Source organism: Chiloscyllium punctatum, chromosome 19, assembly GCF_047496795.1.
Source record: "Chiloscyllium punctatum isolate Juve2018m chromosome 19, sChiPun1.3, whole genome shotgun sequence".
NCBI classification, from domain to species: Eukaryota; Metazoa; Chordata; class Chondrichthyes; order Orectolobiformes; family Hemiscylliidae; genus Chiloscyllium; species Chiloscyllium punctatum.
The window spans coordinates 43,093,734-43,118,177 of record NC_092757.1 but is presented as its reverse complement, the minus strand read 5'-3'; the positions used below and the strand labels follow the sequence as shown (position 1 = coordinate 43,118,177).

The window sequence follows — 24,444 nt, the reverse complement described above, 5'->3', positions numbered from 1 at the left end:
AACCTCCATTTCCAACGTATCATCCGCCGTCATTTCCGCCACCTCCAAACGGACCCAACCACCAGGGACATATTTCCCTCCCCTCCCCTATCAGTGTTCCAAAACACCACTCCCTCCGTGACTCCCTCGTCAGGTCCACACCCCCCACCAACCAACCTCCACTCCTGGCACCTTCCCCTGCAACCGCAAGAAATGCAAAACTTGCGCCCACACCTCCCCCCTTACCTCCCTCCAAGGCCCCAAGGGACACTTCCATATCCGCCACCAATTCACCTGCACCTCTACACACATCATCTATTGCATCCGCTGCACCCAATGTGGCCTCCTCTATATTGGGGAGACAGGCCGCCTACTTGCGGAACATTTCAGAGAACACCTCTGGGACACCCGGACCAACCAACCCAACCACCCCGTAGCCCAACACTTCAACTCTCCCTCCCACTCCACCAAGGACATACAGGTCCTGGGACTCCTCCATTGCCAGACCATGGCAACACGACGGTTGGAGGAAGAGCGCCTCATCTTCCGCCTGGGAACCCTCCAACCACAAGGGATGAACTCAGATTTCTCCAGTTTCCTCATTCCTCATTCCCCCCCTCCCCCCCCCCCCCCCCCCCCCACCCCCCACCTTGTCTCAGTCCCAACCCTCAAACTCAGCACCGCCTTCTTGATCTGCAATCTTCTTCCTGACCTCTCCGCGCCCACCCCCACTCCGGCCTATCACCCTCACCTTGACCTCCCTCCACCTATCGCATTCCCAATGCCCCTCCCCCAAGTCCTTCCTCCCTACCTTTTATCTTAGCCTGCTGGACACACTTTCCTCATTCCTGAAGAAGGGCTGATGCCCGAAACGTCGATTCTCCTGTTCCTTGGATGCTGCCTGACCTGCTGCACTTTTCCAGCAACACATTTTCAGCTCTGATCTCCAGCATCTGCAGTCTTCACTTTCTCCTTTAAGTATGTAAACAATGCAAGACTCCACCAACTACTATTAAAATGCTGTCAAACTGAAGGACTCTTCCTCACAGTTTCATCAAAATATAGCTCCAAACCCCAAAGAATTAAAGCAAGATATGCCAACAGCCACTTATAGCCTAATGATGATTACAGATGCAGACAGATGCACCAAACCCCACACTAATTCCAAATCAAAATGGAAGAACTGCAGATACTGGAAATGAGAAACAAAAACAAAATAGAAATTGCTGGAAAAACTCCTTCATCAGGTGGTAGTGAAAGGTGTAAGGTTCAGTAAATCTTTTTTTTACATTAGACTCAGTCTAACCATTGTGACACAGACAGTCTCACACAGGGCACCTCACGTCTTCAATGTATTATCTCGGCCGACATGACACCAAGTTGTTAAAGGTCACTTGAGAATGTAAGTTTTAAAAAGTTCTGCGACTTACATATGAAAGAACTGAAACCAATATGTTCATTCTAAAAGATGAGAGGCTTAACAAATAATCCAGATCTTTTTCAATATATAGTTTCAGTTACATCACACTGTAAACGTTTGCAATAAATTCTGTGTCTTGTGATATTATACTCCACAACCACCTGACGAAGGAGCAGCACTCCAAAAGCTAGTGCTCCCAAATACAGAGGAACCTCGATTATCCGAACGAGATGGGCAGGCATATATTTCGTTCAGATAACTGATCATTTGGTTAATCGATTCAATACCTCTCCTCTGGGGCTCAGAGTTTTCTGTTAAGTCTGCTCCCCGTTCAGGGGACTAGGCAGCAGCACACCATGTGCAAGCCCCTGCCCACCCCTACCCCATCCAACACCGCACCCTGCCTACCCCCAATCCTGTCCCCGCCCCTCAACACAGTCTACCCCGCCTACGCCCCCCCCCCCAACACCATGCAACACCGCCCCTACGTCCGACCCCCATCCATGACCCCCCCACCGCTCTGCTCCTCCCCAAGCCCATTGCATTCCCGCTCCCATCAGCCTCCCCTCCCCCTCCAGGGCAGCCGGAGATACCAATAGTAAGATTGCCAAGATTTTGACAAGTTCCACCTCTGCCCTGTACAGGACAATGTTAGAGAGAATATCTGGGGAAGGGAGGTTTAGGGTTCACCCTTATGTAGAACTCCAGGGAAAGTGTGGAGAGAGGGAGAGAGGGCAGGAGGTCAGCTATTTGGAGATGGTGCCTGGGCTCCCACCAATGTCCATGACTGTTCTCTGCAGCATTTCAGTGAGCCAAGATTGCTTTTAATCATTGTAAACAAAAGACGCAATCAGGGTTGAAACAGCCCTTTTATGTAATGTTTCGATCAGGACCTCAAGATCTCCTCCGGATAATTTGATATTCGGAAAATCGCGGTTCCACTGTACACCTGTTGGACTATAACCTGGTGTTGTGATTTTTAACAAACAATCCATATTTTTTTCAATATATAATTTCAGTTACATCACACTGTAAACGTTTGCTATAAATTCTGTGTCTTGTGATATTGCACTCCACAACCACCTGCATCTCCAAATTATGACTAAAACCTATGCTTGGATCCCCATCTTTCTATTTCAAGTCAAGGAACTGCAGAACTGCCTGAAGACAGAAAAATACCTTTCACTTATTATAACAAAGAAATCGATGAAGGCAGGGTGGTGGATGTTGTCTAAATGGACTTCAACAAGGCGTTCGACAAGGTGCCACACAGTAGAAAGTTAAGAGCACATAGAATCCAGGCAGAGCTAGCCACTTGGATACAAAATTGGCTTGAAGGTAGGAGACAGAGGATGGTGGTGGAGGGCAGTTTGTCAGACTGGATGCCTATGACCAGCATTGTGCCACATGGAAAAGTGCTAGGTCTGTTGCTTTTTGTTATGTACAGTATCCCCCATGGGGATATGTTCCAAACCTATCATGGAAGCCCAAAACTGCGGATAAGAGCGAGCTCATTCATTTAAATGGAAAATTCACCTTCCTGGCAGCCCCTGGTCCCTGGTTCAGGCTGCAGTAAACCAAGGGTAACTGTAACCATGGAAAACAATACCGCGGATACAGCGGTAGGCCTGTATATGAATGATTTTGATGTGAATATAGAAGGAATGGTTGGTAAGTTTGCAGAGGAGACCAAAATTGGTGGTGCAGTGGACAGTGAAGAAGGTTATCTCAAAGTATAAAGGGACCATGATCAAATGAGCCAAAGGGTCTGTAATGGCAGATGGAGTTTAATTTAGAAAAATGGGAGGTGCCACATTTTGCTAAGACAAATCAAGACAGGACATATACACTTTGGTACGAACCTGGAAAGTTTTGCCGAACAAAGAGACCTTGGGGTGCAGATTCATAGTTCCTTAAAGATGGGAGTCACAGGTAGACAGGGTAGTGAAGATGACATTTGGTACACTTGCCTTTATTGGTCATTGTGTATAAGAGTTTGGATATCATGGTGCAACTGCACACGACATTGGTCAGGCTGCTTTTGGAATACTGCATTCGATTCTGGTCTCCCTGCTATAACAAAGATATTGTTAATCTTAAAAGGTACAAAAAAGAATTGCAAGGAGGTTTTGGGGTTGGAGGTTTTGGGCTTTAGGGAGAGACTGAATAGGTTGGAGCTGTTTTCTCTGGAATGTCGGAGGCTGAGTGGTGACCTTATAGATGTTTGTAAAATCATGATACGCCTGGATAGGCTGAATAGCCAAGGTCTTTGTCCTAGGGTAGGTGAGTCCAAAACTAGTGGGCATAGGTTTAAGGTGAGAGGAGAAAGATATAAAATGAACCTAAGGAGCAACTTTTTCACAGAGAGGGTGGTGCATGTATGGAATGAGCTGCTGGAGGAAGGGGTGAAGGCTGGTACAAATATAACATTTAAAAAGCACCTGAGTGAGTATATGAATAGGAAAAATTTAGAGGGATAAGGGCCAAATGCTAGCAAATGGGACTAGGTTAATTTAGGCTATCTGGACAGCATCGATGACTTGGATGTAAGAATCTGCTCCCATGCTGTACAACTCTATATAAAATTTCCAACCTTCAACATGCAAATTTATTTTTGTTCCACTGCAAATAAATTGTCTTTCCCCATGCAACAGTCCGAACACAACCAAGTGCAGTATGTATCTTTATGTTGGCCTGAATTGAAAAATTTATTGCTTATGTATATGAATGCGTCAAATTCAAAGAATACACCTTAAATTGAATTGCATTTTGACAGCTGTATTAGAATTTGTAAAATCCTCTACTGGATTATAACACTTATTCGATTTCCAAAGTAATGACAATTTGAGAAATAGATGTGTAGCCAAGAAACATTTGACATTTTTCCTAAGGGGTATTTCATTTCTTAAGCATCTGTGAACCTTGTAACAAATTAAGGCATCAAGAGATATGAAGTAAAACATGCAAAAAGTCAAGGTGGTAGTTTAACATTACTGGACTGGTAATTCAGAACCTCAAGCTAATGGTCTAGAGACATGGATTTGAAGCTCGCCATAGCAGATGCTAAAATATGAATTCTAGAGAAATCTGAAAAGGAAAACTAGTCTAATGGTGATCATGTGACCATTGTTGATTGTTATATTGAACTCAACTAGTTCATCAATGTCCTTTAGGGAAGGAAATCTGCCGTCGTTACTTTGTCCGGCCTACATGTGACTTCACACCAACAGCAAAGTAGTTAGCTCTTAAATGTCCTCTTAAGGTAGGCAATAAATGCCTAGCCAGCACCACCCACATAGAATCAATGAAGAATCATACAATCCCTACAGAGTAGGTCTTTCAGCCCATTAAGTCTTCATCGACCCTCCAAAGAGTATCCCACATTTACCACTCCATCTACACATCGCTGGACACTATGGGACAATTTACCACGGCCAATCCACCTAACATGCATATCTTTGGATTATGGGGGGAAACCAGAACACTCAGCAGCACACAGACACAGGGAGAATGTGCAAACTCCACATGGACAGTCATCCAATGCTGGAATCGAACCCGGGTCCCAGGTGCTATGAGGCAGCAGGGCTAACCACTGTGCAAGCTGCCAACGCCCTATGAATGAATAAAGCAAAAATGGAAATAAAGGTATGCAAAAAATGTGAACAACCATCTCGAATGACAAGAAAATTTTGTATTTCTGACTTCACAAAGTGAGTAAAACACACCTAATGCATAAATTCAAACATCAAATAAATGTAATTCTACCCTTTATTGGTCAGAGTATTGAGTACAGGAATTAGGAGGTCATGTTGTACAGGACATTGATTAGGCCACCGTTGGAATATTGTGTGCAATTCTGGTCTCCTCCCTATCGAAAAGATGTTGTGAAACTTGAAAGGGTTCAGAAAAGATTTACAAGTATGTAAATCTTGTACAAAATTACAAAATTACGAGGGTCAAGGATAGGGTAAATAGGCAAAGTCTTTTCCCTGGGGTCGGGGAGTCCAGAACTAGAGGGCATAGGTTTAGGGTGAGAGGGGAAAAGATATAAAAGAGACCTACAGGGCAACATTTTCACACAGAGGGTGGTATGTGTATGGAATGAGCTGCCAGAGGAAGTGGTGGAGGCTGGTACAATTGCAACATTTAAGAGGCATTTGGATGGGTATATGGGAGGGGTTTGGAGGGATATGGACCGGGTGTTGGCAGGTGGGACTAAATTGGGTTGGAATATCTGGTCAGCATGGACGGGTTGGACTGAAGGGTCTGTTTCCATGCTGTACATCTCTATGACTCTATTTATTAATTACGTTTTCAAAATAACACTAATATAAAGTCAGAAGTACTATACTTCATAACTTGGGGAAAAAAACTGATGCATGGGGCACCTTCAAATGTCATTTACTGGAATTTATAAAGACAACAGAAATTATATTGTTTGTGCTGTGACGACTTGCCTCAAACACAATTTATTAACCACACCAGTTAACTTTTGAGTAGAAACAGAACTGAAGAAGGATGTTAAATTATTTAAAGGAAAGAGGGTTGGATGGATATCATTTCCATTTAAAGACTAGGGAGAAAAGGAAAGATCAGAGCTTTAAAAAAGATATAATTCTGGGAAATATTCCATAAGCAGAAAATGTTATAAGAAGCAATTGTGACATGTCTAAAAAAGGCAGGAATTACAAAACTAACAACATACTCAATTGTCTGCAACACTACAACATCATCAACAAAACATTGAAAGAACTGGAAAGAATTCAAAGATTAGCAGTGAGGAAATAAATAAAATATGGCTTGCAGATAGGTCAGGATTGGCTTTGAAAATTTTCAGGCTACAGAGATTTGAGAAAAGCTTGGGAAAAGAGGTTTTGTAGGATAGCCGTGCTTATCAGAAATTACCTGAAAGGACATAACTCTAAAAGGACTTAGAAGTGCAATGCAATAAGATAAAGATATTAGGGGTATACAGCCGACCTTAAATAATGGAAAGGGTGTAAAGGAAGAAATACATGAAATGAGCAAAAACCACAACATCCCCTGAATAAAACACCCAAGAAAGGTAGTGAAAGAAGGTTGCAGCTGTTACAGTGAGTACAAGATGATCCAAAGGTGACATCTGACCCCTTTTGTAAGAACCTCAATGAGACAAGCATCACTGCACTTAATAATGGGGAAATTTTCCAGAACAGATGAGAGAAGGAAGTGTAGGAGGATGACTAGAGAATGGCAGCAACAACATTATAAGATTGAGAAAGATCAAGGGGGGGGGGGTTGCGTGGAATGCACTGCCAGCGGTGGTAGTAGAGTAAGAGACATTAGAGACATTTAAGCGATTGCTGGACAAACACATGGACAGCAATAAATTGAGGGGTGTTTAGCTAGGTTGATCTTAAGATAAATGCTTGGCACAAAATCGTGGGCCAAAGGGCCTGTACTGTTCTGTGTTCTATTCCTGCAAAAGCACATCTGTCCAAGTATTTTATACAAGGGAAACATTCCATTCGGAAATTGGTCCCTATTATTGGCTACGATTTAACAAGCACAATCAAATGGCACAAACTCCTCCCCAACCTCTAGCTGCTCACTGAATCCACGTACCTAGGCCATGTGCTCACTCTCATTTCCAGTGGCACCACAACCCCGCAAAAACAAAGAAGGTAAAACTGTAAATGTTTGGAAATTGGAAATAAAAATAAAAGATGTTGGAAATGTAGAGTGTGCATTCTTTCATCAGAACTAAGGTCTGAAAACAAACATGCAATTTACAATGACAAAGAAAATAAGGAGACGATGGAGGAGGAGGTGAGAATCAAAAAACAAACTATTCATAGGGATGGAAACAGCCTTCCATAAGTGTTTAATGGAAAACTTTCAGGTATGTTCAAAATCATCAATGAGATGATAAAAGACATAACAATGCAAAAATACTGGGGCATGTGATGATCTAAAAAAGGCTTATACAAAGAAATCCGTGACGTTAATTGCATTTTGCTCATTTGGACTTTCCGTGACCTTTTATTCTACATTCTATTTTAACACCTTTTTAGCCTTAGAAGGTTGCACAAATGCTCTTTTCTGATTAACAGCTTTTATTCAGTACTCACAGCACATTTAATCCATAAACTGCCTGCTGAGATTGGTGTATTTGTTGATTGCCAACACTATACTTTAGTTCACTTTCACATCTGGTAAAAGTGCCTGCTCATCTAACCTTCAACCTAGATGAACAAGCTACATGTAATCAATGTATGTATCTTTCCTCTTTAAGAGGCTACCGAACAGGCTGCATTTTCAGCATCTTCTGCTTTTATATCAGCCATTTCTATAAAAAGCAAGGTGGACATTAGGACTTTTTCATCAACACTGATAATGGATTCAAAACTTCTTTTGCTAGCAGTTGTAGCATAGGGCTGGTGTATTGAGCTTTACAGATGTCTAATGGTGCGCGTGGCAGCTCGTCAACTGCGATCAGAGATGCAATGAATTCTGAATATTTAAATGCAATGTTCTCTGCTTTCTGACACCAGAATTTCATATAGGCATCACAGTTGTCAACTATTAAGGAAAGTTCTGTCTCTTCGCTGCCAGGCTACCGAAAGGGCAATTAGAAAAGTTTATTTAATTGTTTTTCTAAGTTACTCTTGGCATCATAAAAAAGTCTAGATGGTTCAGGATTCCCAATTAGCAGCACTATCCTTTCCCCTAGTATTGCTGGTACAACCATGATAGTTTGCTCCTTAGCCATTTTTCCCATTCATGCACTTTGTTAAATGTTGAACATTAGTGTATGTATCGAAGAAAATGGCTGATTATAACAGGTGTATTCAAGATTCCATTACAAAAACTGTTTAGGATATTATCACATGTACAGTGGCCCATACTCTGCTGATTGCTTTCCCATATGTGGATTTTAACAGACTCAAATACTTCAAATTAAATGGCCTTTGCCAGCAAGACAAAATCAGATAGCCAAGGAAAACCAGCTACTGTGGCTTGTTCAAACCAGGATAAATTCAAATAAAAGTAGATTCATTTGGAGTGGACCATGAAATTTGGAGTAACCAATCAGTCTAACGAAGTCGTTAGAATTAACCATGGACTTGTGCACAGCATGGATTCCTGTACAGTTTGAATTTATTTATAATTTTTCAAATCAGGAACACACCGCATACTCAATAACCTATCACTACTGAAAATGGAGCATCTCAACAAATAATGGATGGATCACATCAATCTAAGTGAGATCTTGGATCCAAATCCAGAGTTGAAAGGATATTTCCAACCACTGAGTCACACAGGATTCCATTTAGAAGAACCTAAGTTTTGAAAGGGAAGTAAGTAGTCAAATTGTACAAATGGAAACAATACTTGAATACTTCAACAAGATCAGAAGGTGATGGATTACACTGCCTGTGAGGACAGGTGAGGCAGGAAACTTTAAAGCCTTTAAAAATTACTTAGTTGAGAACCTGAAACGTTTCAACGTTCAAGGCTGTGGACCCAGTGTGGGAAACTGGGACTAGTGGGACTTTTTGGCAGTATGGATTTGATGAGACAAAGGGTCTCCTCTGAATTTATATGGTTCTGTGATCTAGGAAGTTAACAGTTTCACATAGCTAAATGTGTTGATAGCTACCTATCAACAGAGTCTATATCACCATTAAGATGGAAACATGTGAGCAATTCCTATCAATTATATGTCATAAGTGTCATCCTTGCATATCTGCAACACTTCAAAATATCTACACAAAAAGGATATTGAGGCCAGAATGCCTGTAGTCTTTTTGATTGTTTGTTGATTGCAATGCCAGCAATGATTCTCCACCCCTAATTACACTGCAGATGATGGTGGTAAGCCATCTACTCGAACCACTGCAGTCCACCTGGTGTGGTAGACTGCTGTTGGGGAGAAAATTCCATCATTTTGTCCCTGTGAAGGTGCCGGAATATAGACACAGTCATAGTCATAGAGATAGAGATGTACAGCACAGAAACAGATCCTACAGTCCAACTCATCCATGCCGACCAAATATCCCAACCCAATCTAGTCCCATTTGCCAATATTTGGCCCATATCCCTCTAAACTCTTCTTATTCATACACCCATCCAGAGCCTTTCAAATGTTGCAATTATACCAGCCTCCACCACTTCCTCTGGCAGCTCGTTCCATATACAACACTCTCTGCATGAAAACGTTGTCTCTTTTATATCTTTCCCTCTCACCTTAAATCTATTCCCTCTAGTTCTGGACCTCCCCACCCCAGGGAAAATACTATGTCTATTTATCCTATCAATGCCCCTCATGATTTTATTTATACCTTTCCAGCCTGCTAAGTAACCACTGTGAACTCATCAGTGATAGCACAGGAATTACATTTTCGAATGAGACAACATTTAGACTTATAATCTCAGACCAAATAACCAAATTTATGTTAAGACCTGGCTAGGAATTGGCAACTTTTACTTTTAAAGAAGGCAACGTGTGAGATTCAGGGGGCACACTATAGGAGTAACACAAAATTCAACAGTTTTGAATGAACAATGAACTTTACTGTACAACATTAGAACAACAAAAAAAATCTACAATACAACTTTTCGTAAATCCAGAATTAACATGTTCAATATGATCAAACATCCCATAGCATGCATCAAATAGCAAAAACCATCAAGATCAATCCCACAGATTTGTCAGCACTACCACCACCTTCTCTCATTCCAACATTATTTGCCTAGTGGGTCATCAAATCTCATGAAACTTTACAAGTGATTCACAATTCTTCACTTCACACTAATCTGGGTTTGAAGTTTCCTCACAAAGCCACTCAATCATGGGCAGTCTCAATGACTGTTCTTGTTCTGGTTGATGGCGTTCCTTTCCTGAGTCTACACTTAGGGCGGCACGGTGGCACAGTGGTTAGCACTGCTGCCTCGCAGTGTCAGAGACCCGGGTTCAATTCCTGCTTCAAGCGACTCTCTGTGTGGAGTTTGCACATTCTCCCCGTGTCTGCGTCAGTTTCCTCCGGGTGCTCCAGTTTCCTCCCACAATTCAAAAATGTGCAAGTCAGGTGAATTGGCCACGCTAAATTGCCCGTAGTATTAGGTGAAGGGGTAGGTGTGGGGGAACGGGTCTGGGTGGATTACGCTTCGGCGGGTCAGTGTGGACTTGTTGGGCCGAAGGGCCTATTTCCACACTGCGGGGAATCTAATCTAATCTAATCTACTTCTCTGCACTCTGCAAATTATACTCCCTTACAGGCACAACTCCAGCTTCTCACGAACAGCAAACTTTATACAACTATTACCAGTTCTAGCAAGAGTGGTTCAATGGTTAGCATTGCTGCCTCACAGTGCCAGGGACCCGGGTTTGATTTCAACCTTGGGCAATTGTCTGTTTGGAGTTTGCACATTCTCCCTGAATCTGTGTGAGTTTCCTCTGGGTGCTCCGGTTTCCTTCCACAGTCCAAAGGTGTGCAACATTAGGTGGAGCGGTCATATTAAATTGCCCACTGTCCAGAGATATGCAGGCTGGGTGGATTAGCCATGGGGAGCGCAGGGTTACAGGGACAGAGTCAGGGGTTTGGTCTGGGTGGAATGCTCTTTGGAGGGTTAGAGTGGACACCATGGGTCTAATTGGCCTGCTTCCACACTGTACAGATTCTATTCAATTATTTTGAGCTCTAACATTGCTCAGTTGCTATGAAGGTTCCAAGTAATATTCCCAGTTTGATAACCTCCTCGAAAGTGTGCCACTCAACTCTCCACAGTACAAACTCTCTCAGGCCTAATACAATCATATATCCAGCAATGATTTTCAATCCTGCTTCTCAGTTATACTGAATTATTATTGGCACATGGCTTTTTCTGAACTCCTGCAGCTGAGTGCTTACTAAACAGAACTAAACCAACTATTGTAAGACTTCTCTGAATCCATGCTACACAAAACCGGTGTAGTTTAGTAGTAGTTTAACAGCATCACAGCTTTTAAAAACAGCACTTCCAACATGGAGTCCTTCTCCAACTCTGCCTGTAATTTTTGAACTCCACTTCAATGATCTTGAATTGCAGTGACTGACCTATTGAAAAACTTGGAATAGCCTCGCCTTTACTACCAGGCAGAATTAAATGTTGCTACCTGGCAACTCTAGCAACTATGCATGCTCTGAATGTTACAATTCACATATTGCACACTTGTGAGTGCAAGAAAATACGACAAAAATAATTCATCACAGACTTTCACAAAACACTATTGCTTAACTCTGTGCTGTGTTTGGGTTCTTAGAGATCAGTGTGTCCTATGATAAAAGATAAAGTAGCGATATACCGGGATTAAATTTCTTGTCTATAAAATAACAAGTGACACTCCATGTAACATTGTTGTCCCTAATCTCGTCCTATGAAGGTTATACTTCACTTCTAGTCTTACCTTCCAAGGAATATCCCCAGTTTGATAACCTCCTTAAAGGCATGTCACTGAGCTCTCCATAGCACCATCTCTCCCAGGCCTAATACAATTAAACATACTTTAAAATGATACACCCTTGCTCTCTTCCTTATTGTCTCCACATTACCATGTGCCTCTGAATTTCATACTATATGGCTGTGTGTCTGATTATTGCTGGGAATGGGCTTTGAATTCATTATTTTTAGTAGATGGGTCAAAATTAACTAAAACATCTGAAAGTCCTTTCCCCCATTGTACATGCAAATGTACAGGCAGAATTTCCACAAAGGACTCTTCTGCCATTTGAAGTTCTTTCATCATAACTGCCAATACATGTCATACAGTTACACTCGAAGCTAGCTACTGGGGAATTTGCGTTGTTAAAAATTTCTGTTTAAAGGTATGTATTCCTGGGGAGCAAAGTGTACTTTGGGGTCCGATAAAATACAGGGTTGCCATTTGTTATGAAGTTGTGGGTGAACTGGTTTTCAATTAAGCAGGAGGGTTTTGGGGGCTCCGGTTCTTGACTTGAACTGGTTTAGACAGATTTGAATAGATTTCAGGGTACAACAAATCCCAGCAGATTTAAACACTTACAGGTTAGTGTCTGAGATCTTTAAATAAAATGTAGGTGAGACAATTTGTTTAATTTCAGTGACTTGTGGTCTATTAAATTAAAAGTGAGAGAAATGGTTCTTAAAATTGCTAAAGAGGTTCCGGGATTTGAAGATAGTTCTCAAATTTGCCAAAAAAGTCTAGAAGGAAAGAAAAAAGCCATACTTTTAGAATTAGCAAATAAGTTAGATTTGGGTTTAACCAAGGACAAAAGTAAAGCTGAAATTGTGCGTCAGATAAACAGACAAGTGCAGCAGAGGTAGAAAATCTTAAATTACAATTGAGGAAAATGGAGTTAGAAGGTAAAAAGAGAGCGAGAGAGAGAGAGAGAGAGGAAAGGAGAGGGAGAGAAAAAGAAAGAAGAGAGAAGAGAGGGGGAGAGAGGAGATAGAGAGAGGAAAAAGAGAGAGACAAGATTCTTGGCTGAGCAAAGAGAGAGAGAAGAAAGGGAGAAAGAAAAGGGGAGGAAGAAAGAGAAAGTTCTTAGCTGAGCAAAGAGAGAGAATTTGAACGTGAGAAGTTGCAATGTAGTCAGTAAGGTTGACAGGATGGAGATTAAAACTCTGCCACATTTTGATGAGAAAGATGTCGAAACCTTCTTTATTTCATTTGAAAAATTTGCGAGGCAGATGGAGTGGTCTGAGGATTTATGGGTAATGCTAGTTCAGACTAAATTGGTAGGCAGAGCTAGTGAGGTATTTGCCGCACTCTCAGATGAGGTGTCAATAGGTTAAACAGGTTATTTTAAGTGCTTATGAATTGGTACCAGAAGCACACACACAGCAGTTCAGAAACACAAAGGAGGAACCAGGTCAGACTTATGTTGGGTTCGAAAGAATTAAATATAAATCACTTTGATCAATGGGTGTGTGCTTTGAAAATAGATAGGACATTTGAGGCTCTCAGAGAGATTATTCTGCTGGAAGAGTTTAAGAATTCACTTTCAGTGATGGTAATAATTCACGTGGAGGAACAGGAAGTGCAGGAAGTGAGAAGGGCAGCAGAATTAGCAGATGAGTATGTGTTGGGGCAAAAGACAAGCTTCTGGCCAGAATTTCGTCCTGTGAGGGACAAAAAGTTGGGAGAAGGGCAGATCTTACACTACTAAACCAAGAGTAGGGAACACTGGTAAAAATTTATCACAAGATTAAATAAAAGCCCAAGAGGGTGGCAAGGAGGTGAAAGACCTCAGGTGTTTCCACTGTGGTAAAGTGGGACACGTAAAGACACAGTGCTGGTCATTAAAGAAAGGCACTGTGGGAAAAGATGTGGGAAAAGAAGCTAAGCATTAGTGAAGCTAGTAAAGGAAACGCCAAGAAAATTTGAAGAGCTGCAAGACAATAAAAGATATTATGTGGATGCATACTCTGAAAACGAGGTAGAGAATATTCTGGAGGGTTATTATCTAAAAGATAGAGTTCTAAGATGGAAATGGAGACCATGGCAGGTTAACGTAGAGGAGAAGCGGGCTGAAGTGAACCAGATTGTGTTGCTGGTAGCATACAGACAGGTGTTGTTACGGGTAGCACATGAACTACCTGTAGGTCGTCACCTAGGGGTACAAAAGACTCAGGCTAAGGTACAAAAACATTTTTATTGGCCTGGAATGCACAAGGATATGGTTAACTTTTGCCATACATTTCATACATACCAAATGGTGGGTAAGCCACAGGCGGTAATAAAACCAGCACCTTTGTTGTCAATTCCCACATTTGAAGAACCTTTCACACGGATTATAATTGATTGTGTAGGTCCCATCCAGAGAAATAAAAGTGGGAACCAGTATATGTTAACCATAATGAATGTGTCTACCAGATTTCTGGAGGCAATTCCATTACGGAGTATCAAAGCAAAAAGAGTAGTACAGAAATTAGTAGCTTTCTTCGCACAGTATGGGCTACCCAGAGAGATTCAGTTGGACCAAGCGTCAAATTTTACTGCTCTGTGTTTATGGATAGCTTAGTACACAGCACTTTAATCCTGAATCACAGGGAGCTTTAGAAAGATGGCATCAGACCTTGAAGACCATGTTGAGAGTATACTGTCAGGATTACCCGAATGATTGGGATAAACATTCATATTGTTTGCCATTAGAAATGCCCCAAATGAATCTATTCAGTTTACTCCCTTTGAGTTCATATTCGGTCATGAAGTGAGAAGCCCTTTGAAATTAATGAAAGAAAAATCAACAGGACTAGAGTCGGAGATCTCACAATTAATTATATATCGGGGGTGTGAGGGAGAGATTAAACCAAGTATGTGAGTTAACTAAACAGCATCTAAAGAGGGCACAGTATAGAATGAAGCAGGTGGTGGATAAAAGTTCTGCAACTCAAAAGTTTTCCCAAGGGGATGATGTATTAGTACTGTTACCAATGATAGGAGATCCCTTCAAAGCCAGGTTTAATGGTCCCAATCAAATTAAGAAAAGGTTGAGTCGGGTGAACTATTTAGTAAAGATGCCAGATTGGAAAAAACGGTATCACGTATGTCACGTGAACATGCTGAAATCATAGTACACTAGCAAGAAAGAACAGGTGTTAGTTAATGCCCCGCAGAGTGAGGAATTCAAATCCAGATGATATGGATTTTGAGGTACCTCAAAACAGATTAAAAAATGAAGTAGTCCTTGAGGAGTGGGATAGGTTAATAAGGTATCTGTCTCAGGAGCACAGAATGGAGCTGAAAGATTTGTTACTGCAGTATAAGGACATATGAAACATCAGATGAGGAGGACTAATGCTATTGTACATGAAGTAGATGCAGGGAATACTGCTCTGATAAAACAATACCCCTATCGGCTTAATCCTCCCAAAGCCAGACAGGTCCAGATGGAGGTGGAGGCCATGATCGACGAGGACATCATCAAACCAAGCCAGAGCGAGTGGAGTTTGCAGATCGTCTTAGTTCCCAAACTGGATGAAACTCAACAATTCTGCGTGGATTATCGGAAGGTCAACGCCGTTACAAAATCAGACTCATCTCCAATTCCTGGATTGGAGGACTGTACAGAGAAAGTTGGATAAGCCAGTTACATCACCAAGTTGGACTTAATATATGGTTACTGGCAGGTACATTTATCAGAGCTGGCAAAAGAAATTTCTGTATCTGTAACCATAAATGGGCTATATCAGTTTAAAGTGATGCCCTCTGGAATGAAGAACAGGCTCATGAACAGAGTTGTGGCTGGGTTAATAAACTGTGCAGTCTACTTGGACGTTGTAGTGATCTTTCATAAGTCCTGCTTTGGAGAGGGTTCAGAGGAGGTTTACCAGGATGCTGCCTGGACTGGAGGGCTTATCTTATGAAGAGAGGTTGACCAAGCTCAGACTTTCTTCATTGGAGAAAAGGAGGAGGAGAGGGGACCTAATTGAAGTATACAAGGTAATGAGAGGCATAGATAGAATCGCTAGCTAGAGACTATTTCCCAGGGCAGACTAACACGAGGGTTCATAGTTTTAAGCTGGTTGGAGGAAAGTATAGAGGGGATGTCAGAGGCGGGCTCTTTACACAGAGAGTTGAGAGAGCATGGAATGCGTTGCCAGTAGCAGTTGTGGAGGCAGGGTCATAGGGGACATTTAAGAGACTCCTGGACATGCATATGGTCACAGAAATTTGAGGGTGCATACATGAGGATCAGTGGTCGGCACAACATCGTGGGCTGAAGGGCCTGTTCTGATCTGTACTGTTCTATGTTCTATGTTCTATAACAACATTACAGTACTTAGTAAACTATTGCAGGAACTCTTAAGGTTGGCACAGCTTTGAAAAAGTTAAAGCAAATTGTCTTTTGAGTAACTGTGCATCCAATTGCATTCACTGAATTTACATTTACAGCAATGTATCAGAAGAGACGAATGCTAACCAAACATGGTTATAAAATCATTTAAAACATTTCTTTTGACATATCAATAACTAGAACATGAAGAAAATCATACTGCTTTCAGAATGATGAAACTTGACAAAATTGTCTTTTATGTGCTTAAGGAGCTACCTTCTAGTTTTACATGAGGGTTTCAGCCTCTCAAAGAAACCTAGCATTGAAATCTATACTCTGACTTCCAGCTCTCACTTTCCTGGCCTCAGGGAATTCTGCAGCTTGAGTTTGCATGGCATGTCCAATCTCTCATTGTGTCAGTAAAATCCTGTCATTGCTGCATTTCTTGTGACATAATAGCTGATTGCACTACCAGCAACTGTTTCCAAATGGGCTAGAGAGGAACTCTTAATCATGTACTGTAATATTTACTTTGTCTACTGTGACTGGTATATTAAACTGCACAAGTTTTACTTCAAACATAGGGGAGAGGCGGGCACAAATAGCACAATCCTCTCTTACTGATGTTTTGGATATTGCATAAGAAAGTTACTTTGCAGAAAGCATTTCTTTCCCTTTCATTTCAAGTACACTGTAGTTAAGGATTGGTAAAATAGATCAAATCAGGACAAGGAACATAGTGTGAGATGAATTTTAGAACTTTTTTTGCAGACATCTTCCTTCACTACTCTAAGACAAAGATATCTTTCATCAGTAATTGACAATCTTGAAATAGCCTTACAGGGTGATGAGATTCCACCCCTTTGCATGTTCCTGACTTCAGTATCGACCCTAATGCTTCTAAGTTCTGGGATCTTTCCACCACTACCCTAATGTCAAAAACACCCAGTAAAAAAACACAAATATTCCACTCTCCAAACCCTAAGATTCCTCTCCACAATAAATCTCAAAATCCCTTCTCAAAACTCGCTAGTAAATTTCAGTTGTTGTTAGAAACCCAGGTGCGCCTCCTAACCACTACTACTAAGCCCCATGTAGTTAATCTACATTCTGCTTCATGTAGTTCTCCTATAACGCGGGTTTATTAAACGTGATGTGAACTGCTGACTTTTTTTTAATACAGCGAAGTCTGGGTGGTACGGTGGCTCAGTGGTTAGCACTGCTGTCTCACAGCGCCAGGGACCCAAGGTTTGATTCCAGCCTCAGCTGACTGTCTGTGTGGAGGCGTGGCCATTTCAGAGACATGGATAGAGCAGGAACAGGAATGCTTGCTGCATATTCCGGGATTTAGATGTTTCAGTGAGAACAGAGAAGATGGTAAAAGAGCAGGAGTGTGGCGGTGTTATTCAAAGACAGTATTAGGGTAGCAGAAAGGATGTTTGAGGACTCATCTACCGAGGTGGTATGGGCTGAGGTTAGAAACAGCAAAGGAGAGGTCACGTTGTTGGGCGTTTTCTATAGGCCTCCAAGTAGTTCCAGACATGTAGAGGAAAGAATAGCAAACATGGGGCAGCATAGTGGCTCAGTGATTAGCACTGCTGCCTCATAGCACCAGGGTCCCAGGTTTGATTCCAGCCTCAGGCGACTGTCTGTGGAGTTTGCACATTCTCCCCGTGTCTGCGTGGATTTCCTCCGGGTGCTTCGGTTTCCCCCCACGGTCCAAAGATGTGCAGGTTAGGTGAATTGGCCATGCTAAATTGCCCATAGTGTTAGGAATATTAGTCAGAGGGAAATGGGTCTGGGTGGGTTACTCTTCGGAGAGTCAGTGTGGACTAGTTGGGCTGAAGGGCGTGTTTCCACACTGTACGGAATCTAATCTAATAATTCTGGATAGGAGCGAGGGTAACAGGGTAGTTGTTATGGGCACTTTAAATTTCAAAATATTGACTGCAAATACTATAGTTCGCATACTTTAGATTGGTCAGTTTATGATCAATCTGTGGAAGAGTGTTTCCTGACACAGTAAGTAGAAGGACAACAAGGGACGAGGCCATGTTGGATTTGGTACTGGGTAATGAACCGGGCCAGGTGTTAGATTTGGAGGTAGGTGAGCACTTTGGTGATAGTGACCACAATTCGGTTATGTTTGCTTTGTTGATGGAAAAGGATATGTATATAATGCAGGATAAGAGTTATAGCTTGGGGGAAAAGCAATTATAATGCAATTAGGCAAGATTTAGGATGCAAAGGATGGGGAAGGAAACTTCAGGGGATGGGCACAATACAAAAGTGGTGCATATTCAAGGAACAGCTACTGCATGTTCTTGATAAGTGTACACCTGTCAGGCAGGGAGGAAGCAGTCAAGCAAGGGAGCAGTGGTTTACTAAAGAAGTTGAATCTCGTGTCAAGAGGAAGAAGGAGGCTTATGTTAGTTAGCATGAGATGTGAAGGCTCAGTTCGGGTGCATGAGAATTACAAGTTAACCAGGAAAGACGTAAAGAGCGAACTAAGAAGAGCCAGGATGGGACATGAGAAGTCGTTGGCAGGTATGATCAAGGAAAACCTTTCTGTAGATATATCAGGAAAAAAAGAATGACTAGAGAAGGATTAGGATCAATCAAAGACAGTACTGGGAAGTTGTGCATGGAGTCAGAAGAGATAGGGGAAGCGCTAAATGAATATTTTTTATCAGTATTCATACTGGAAAAAGACAATGTTGTTGAGGAGAATACTGAGATACAGGCTACTAGACTAGACAGGATTGAGGTTCACAAGGAGGAGGTATTTGCAATTCTGGAAAGTGAAAATAGATACGTTCCATGGGCTGGATGGGATTTATCCTAGGATTCTCTGGAAAGCCAAGGAGGACATTGCAAAGCCTTCAGCTTTGATCTTTATGTCGTCATTATCTACAGGAATCGTGCCAGAAGACTGGAGGATAGCAAATTTTGTCCCCTTGTTCAAGAAGGGGAGTAGAGATAAACCTGATAATTATAGGCTAGTGAGCCTTCCTTCGTTTGTTGGTAAAGTGTTGGAAAAGATTAAAAGAAATAAGATATATAATCATCAGAAGAGGAATAAGTTGATTAGGGATTGCCAACACAGTCTTATGAAGCATAGGTTGTACCTCACAAACCTTATTGAATTCTTTAAGATGGTAACCAAACAGATGGATGAGGGTAAAGTGGTTGATGTTGTGTACATGGATTTCAGTAAGGCATTAGATAAGGTTCTCCACAGTAGGCTAATGCACAAAATATGCAGGCATGGGATTAAGGGTGATTTAGTTTGGATCAGAACTTGACTAGCTGAAAGAAAGGTGGTGGTTGATGGAAAATGTTCGCAGTGTATCGCAAAGATCTGTTTTGGTGCCACTGCTGTTTGTCATTTTTACAAAGGACCTAGATGAGGGCGTAGAAGGATGAGCTAGTAAAGTTGCAGATGACACTAAAGTCGGTGGAGTTGTGGATAGTGCTGAAGGATGTTGCAGGTTACAGAGGGACCTTGATAAGCTGCAGAGCTGGGCTGAGAACTGGCAAATGGAGTTTAATGCTGAAAACTGTAAGATGATTCAGTTTGGAAGGAGCGACAGGAATAAAGAGTACTGGGCTAATGGTAAGATTCGTGGTGCTGTACATAAGCAGAGAGATCTCGGTGTCCATGTACATAGATCCCTGAAAGTTGCCACCCAGGTTGTTTTTAGAAGGCTATTATTGGTAGAGGGATTGAGTTTTGGAGCCACGAGGTCATGCTGCAACTGTACAAAACTCTGGTGCGGCCGCACTTGAAATATTGTGTACAGTTCTGGTCAGTGCATTATAGGAAGGATGTGGAAGCTTTGGAAAGGGTTCAGAAGAGATTTACCAGGATGTTGCCTGGTATGGAGGGAAGGACTTATAAGGAAAAGCTGAGGGACTTGAGGCTGTTTTCGTTAGACAGAAGAAGGTTGAGATGTGACTTAACTGAGACATCTAAGATGATCAAAGGGTTACATAGGGTGGACTATGAGAGCTTTTTTCCTTCGTGATAGCAAGCACGAGGGGACAAAACTTTAAATTGACGTGTGATATATATCAGAGAGATGTCAAAGGTAATTTCTTTTCTCAGAGAGTAGTAGGGGCATGGAACACACTGCCTGCAACTGTAGTAGGCTCCCCAACTTTAACGTCATTTAAATGGCCATTGGAAAAACATATGGATGAAAATGGAATAGTGCAGGATTGGTTCCACAGGGTGGCGCAATATCAAGGGCTGAAGGGCCTTTACTGCACTGCAATGTTCTATGTTCTATTCTCCTCGTGTCTGTGCAGATTTCCTCTGGATTCCCCAGTTTTCTTCCACAACCAAAAGATGTGCAGGTTAGATAATTGGCTACGCTAAATTGCCCATAGTGTTCAGGAATGTGTAGGTTAGATGCATTAGTCATGGGAAATGTAGAGTAACACGGTAGGAGAATGGGTGTGGATGGGTTACTCTGCAGAGGGTCAGTGTGGACTCGTTGGGCCAAAGGGCCTGTTTCCGCACTGTAGGGATTCTATGAAAATGTCTCTCCAGTCGCAGGACAAGAAGCTGGGAGGAATCTGTTAATTTAAGAATGTGACTTGAACTAAGAGTGCAATTGACTAACGGTAAAAGGACAGTGTTGAGGAGCAGCTTGAAACTTGGCTTTGTTGTTTGTATTAAGAGCTTCTTCTCTCTTTTTATTTAAGAAATATGTTTAGATATTAAAGAATATCTGTAGACTCATATGAAATTATTTCAATGACTAATCACTATGGTAATCAACTGCAAAAAAGTGACTAGTACAGGGGCTTGGACATGGTCAGTCAGGGTGGTTAGATTCAAGAAACTTTGTACATAGTGGGTGAGGGACAGAAAGGTGGGTTGGCACACTGCTACTTTTGCTGTATGTGTGGGGATGTCCTGAGGAACATCCCCAAACTGTAGGCTGTACAGAAGAGGTTCAGGGTTAGTCAGGGTCAGATGCTAGTAAGGATGAGAGAGAGTGGGGAAGCTGTTGTTGCAGGAAATGATGGGTACAATCGCAAAGATGAAGTGTGAAGTGTCAACGAGAAGATGGTGGCACTTTCACTGGCAGAGTGGAGAAGGCCACTGATCTCCTTCCTACATTCTGTGTATTCCTATGATGGTTGAGACTGCACTGGCCTGGATGGTAACCCTGATCCAGGTTAGCATGGTTGTAATAGAACGGCATCCTCTGTTGGCCTGGGAGAAAAGAGCATCCTGCCTTTACCTCACCCCATCCCTATCAGTAGCATCTTCATGTCCCTGTCCACAAAGAGAGACGCCAATTTTCCATTGTCTGCCATGTCCAGGGCCAATGTCAGGAACCGTGCAGGGCAGCTTCGGACTGATAGTAGTTGTCTGAATGCACAATGTCTTTTTAAAGATGGTGCTGCACCACAGATGTTGGTCAATTCTGGGATATCCAGGAAGTGGTGAGTTGTTTTGGAAATTGCACATGGAATGATAATGATAGAATGTGTGAGAGGGGCACTGAAGGGTGGGCTAGGTAATAAATCAGGCTAGTTTTGTAAAATAAGGTGATAGACGTCCCCAAGCATCACGATATGAAACTTGACAAAACTGACACTTAGCGAAAGAAATGACGATTCAGCCCTTGATCTATCAAGGCAAGTTTCATTTTAAGATCTGACTTGTGCATTGATGGGTTCAGAAGACTGGCTAGAATGCAATGCATCCAGCAGGAATAGATGCCAATCAAGATTAATCAGTTGAAGATTCTCATGAATTGCACTATGCAGTACAGGTCAATTACAACAGGTCAACATTTAGCTAGACTGTACTATCATTTGTGGTAGGCTAACTACTATTTTTGTTAAAATTTGTATTGATTTGCCCCAATCCTGTTTTTCCCTTAGATCGCTTTATTTCTAATGCACCATTTTCCACAACCCAGCATCGCACACGAATGCAACTATGGCATTACAGGAGAACTATCTGTACGTGACTGCAGAGTTTTATAAAAGGTATAATGCAGAGACAGATATTTGTTAATTGAACACATATTAATAATCGAGGTCACTCATTTATACTTTTCACAAATACAAATCATGGAATGTGATGATCAAAACACTGGTTGAAAACCACAATGTCATATAATTAAAGCAGAATTAGATTAATCATAGTAAATTAGTGCCCTGATAATAAATAATGTGATAAAGCAGTCCCTCACTGTAGCAATGCTGGTTCAGATAGCAACAGCACAATAAAGCATGATAATGCAGCACACATTTTTCATTTAGGACACTTAAATGTGTGCTACACTTTGAAAAATGGACAAAAAAAAGCGGAAGGAAACTTTCCAGGAACAGCAAAGAGCCTGAGCTTACACATCTAAATACCTTAAATGACTTTTCCAAATAGATTTTACAAAAGACAAACCCATGATTTTGATTTTTACTGTGAATAGCAATCAAACACTGGTTTAACACACGTAGTGTGATCTCAATAACAATTAGACTGAGGGGAACTGAAGTTCATTTTCAGAATAGAAAACACCATGCATTAATTACTTAATGGCCCTGTTTTTTTTTAAAAATAAAAGCATTTTATCTAGTTATCATGAGCCATGTCATAGCTCTGTGTCTGTGTGTTTTCAACTTCAAGATTTTGAACGTATGGAACAACCATTTTTAAAAATACTTTCAATTGCTTTGGTTTTAAATCATTTCATTACACTTACTTGGCAGTTGACTCCTCATCATATTTTGTTTTCAAATCAAATAGCTCAGTCTGAGTTGATTCCAGGGCTGCAAAAGAAAAATAGCTTCAATAAAAGCCAAGAATGGAATGGTTTAAGGAAACATTTTCAGCTGATCATGCAGTTAATTGTTTAATAAATAGAGATCTTTTGAATTCTGAAAGAGGATAACTGGCCTCACAATGTTAACTCTAAGTTAAAAATCACACAACACCAGGTCCAACAGGTTCATTTGGAAGCACTAGCTTTGGAGCGCTGCTCCTTTCTCAGGTGGTTGTCGGGTATAAGATCGTAAGACACAGAATTTATAGCACAAGTTTACAGTGATGCAACTGAAATGATATATTGAAAAAGACCTGGATTGTTTATGTCTCTAATCTTTTAGAATGACCATGCTGATTTTAGTTCTTTCATATTTAAATTTTAAAAGTTACATTCTCAAGTGAACTTTAACATGTCAGCCCAGATAATGCATTGAAGGTAAAGTTAAAGTCTATTTGGTGTGCCTCAATGTTCAGACAGATTCTATTTCTAAAAAAGGGATTTACAGAATCTTGTATAAATTCATGCAGTTTTTGAGTAAAATAAAGTGCAATTCTGCAAGTACAAGTTCACCCCACAAACTTATAGGCATATGTGTGCATGTGGGGTGTGTGTGTCTGTGCGAGAGTGTATGTGTATGAGTGTAAAGGGGTATAAGTGTGGGGAGGTGTGTATGTGTGAGCATATGAGAGACAGCTTGTGTATGAGAGAGTGTCTGCGTGAATGTATGGGTTTGCAGGAGTGTGTGCACGTGTGTGTGTGCACGTGTGTGTGTGTGTGTGTGTGTGCGCGCGCACGCGCGTGCGAGACAGACAGACAGAGAGTGTGTAGTGCAATGGAGTCACCTATAGTAAGACATGAACCCAAGGTCCCAGTTGAGGCCACCCTCATGGGTACCGAACTCGGATATCAGCCTGTGCTTGACCATTTTGTGTTGTTGCCTGCCCCGAAGACTGCCTCTTTTTAAATCCACAAATACTTCCAGTCCTGCCGAGTTTCTCCAGCAATTTCAGCTTTTCTTTGTTCTAGAGTCTTTGAAGCTGTTTGAAATCACGTTTGTCAAGTAGTATAATGAATATTATGGAATGAGCAGTTGATTGAATTTAAGGAGAAGGCTGCCTTTAGCTGCAAGAGTAACTGGGCCTAAACAAACCAACTTAAAAATAAATTGGCATGCTTTCCACAACTTGAAGGAAGAATTCATGTTATTTTTAGTTCTTAAATAGCTAAATAAACAATAAATTGCTTCTAGACATTACTATTAAACTCAGTTTACATTCAATTTCTTTTTTCTCTCAGGTTTTAGTGGTGGGGAGGTGTCATGCTAGCTGCATGAGAGAATACTACCTTTTTTGGGAACCCAATATCAACTTTTAAGTCCAAGATTGTTCATGACAGAATGAATCTAATCTAATTCAATAACCCAATTGTACCAAGATAGAATTTTTCAATTTTCCATACAAGCTATCCAATGTGA

At 41.4% G+C, this 24,444-nt stretch overlaps 1 protein-coding gene across 7 annotated transcripts in view; it reads right to left on the bottom strand.

The window, feature by feature from the left end:
- Positions 1-24,444, bottom strand: part of LOC140491292 (protein CASP-like) — a 618,172-nt gene that overhangs the window by 232,102 nt on the left and 361,626 nt on the right. For all 7 annotated transcript variants that reach the window (XM_072589278.1, XM_072589273.1, XM_072589277.1 and 4 more), the window contains exon 8: positions 22,908-22,974. In XM_072589278.1, the coding sequence (XP_072445379.1) occupies positions 22,908-22,974 (67 nt within the window). The remainder of the gene's footprint in view (positions 1-22,907; positions 22,975-24,444) is intronic.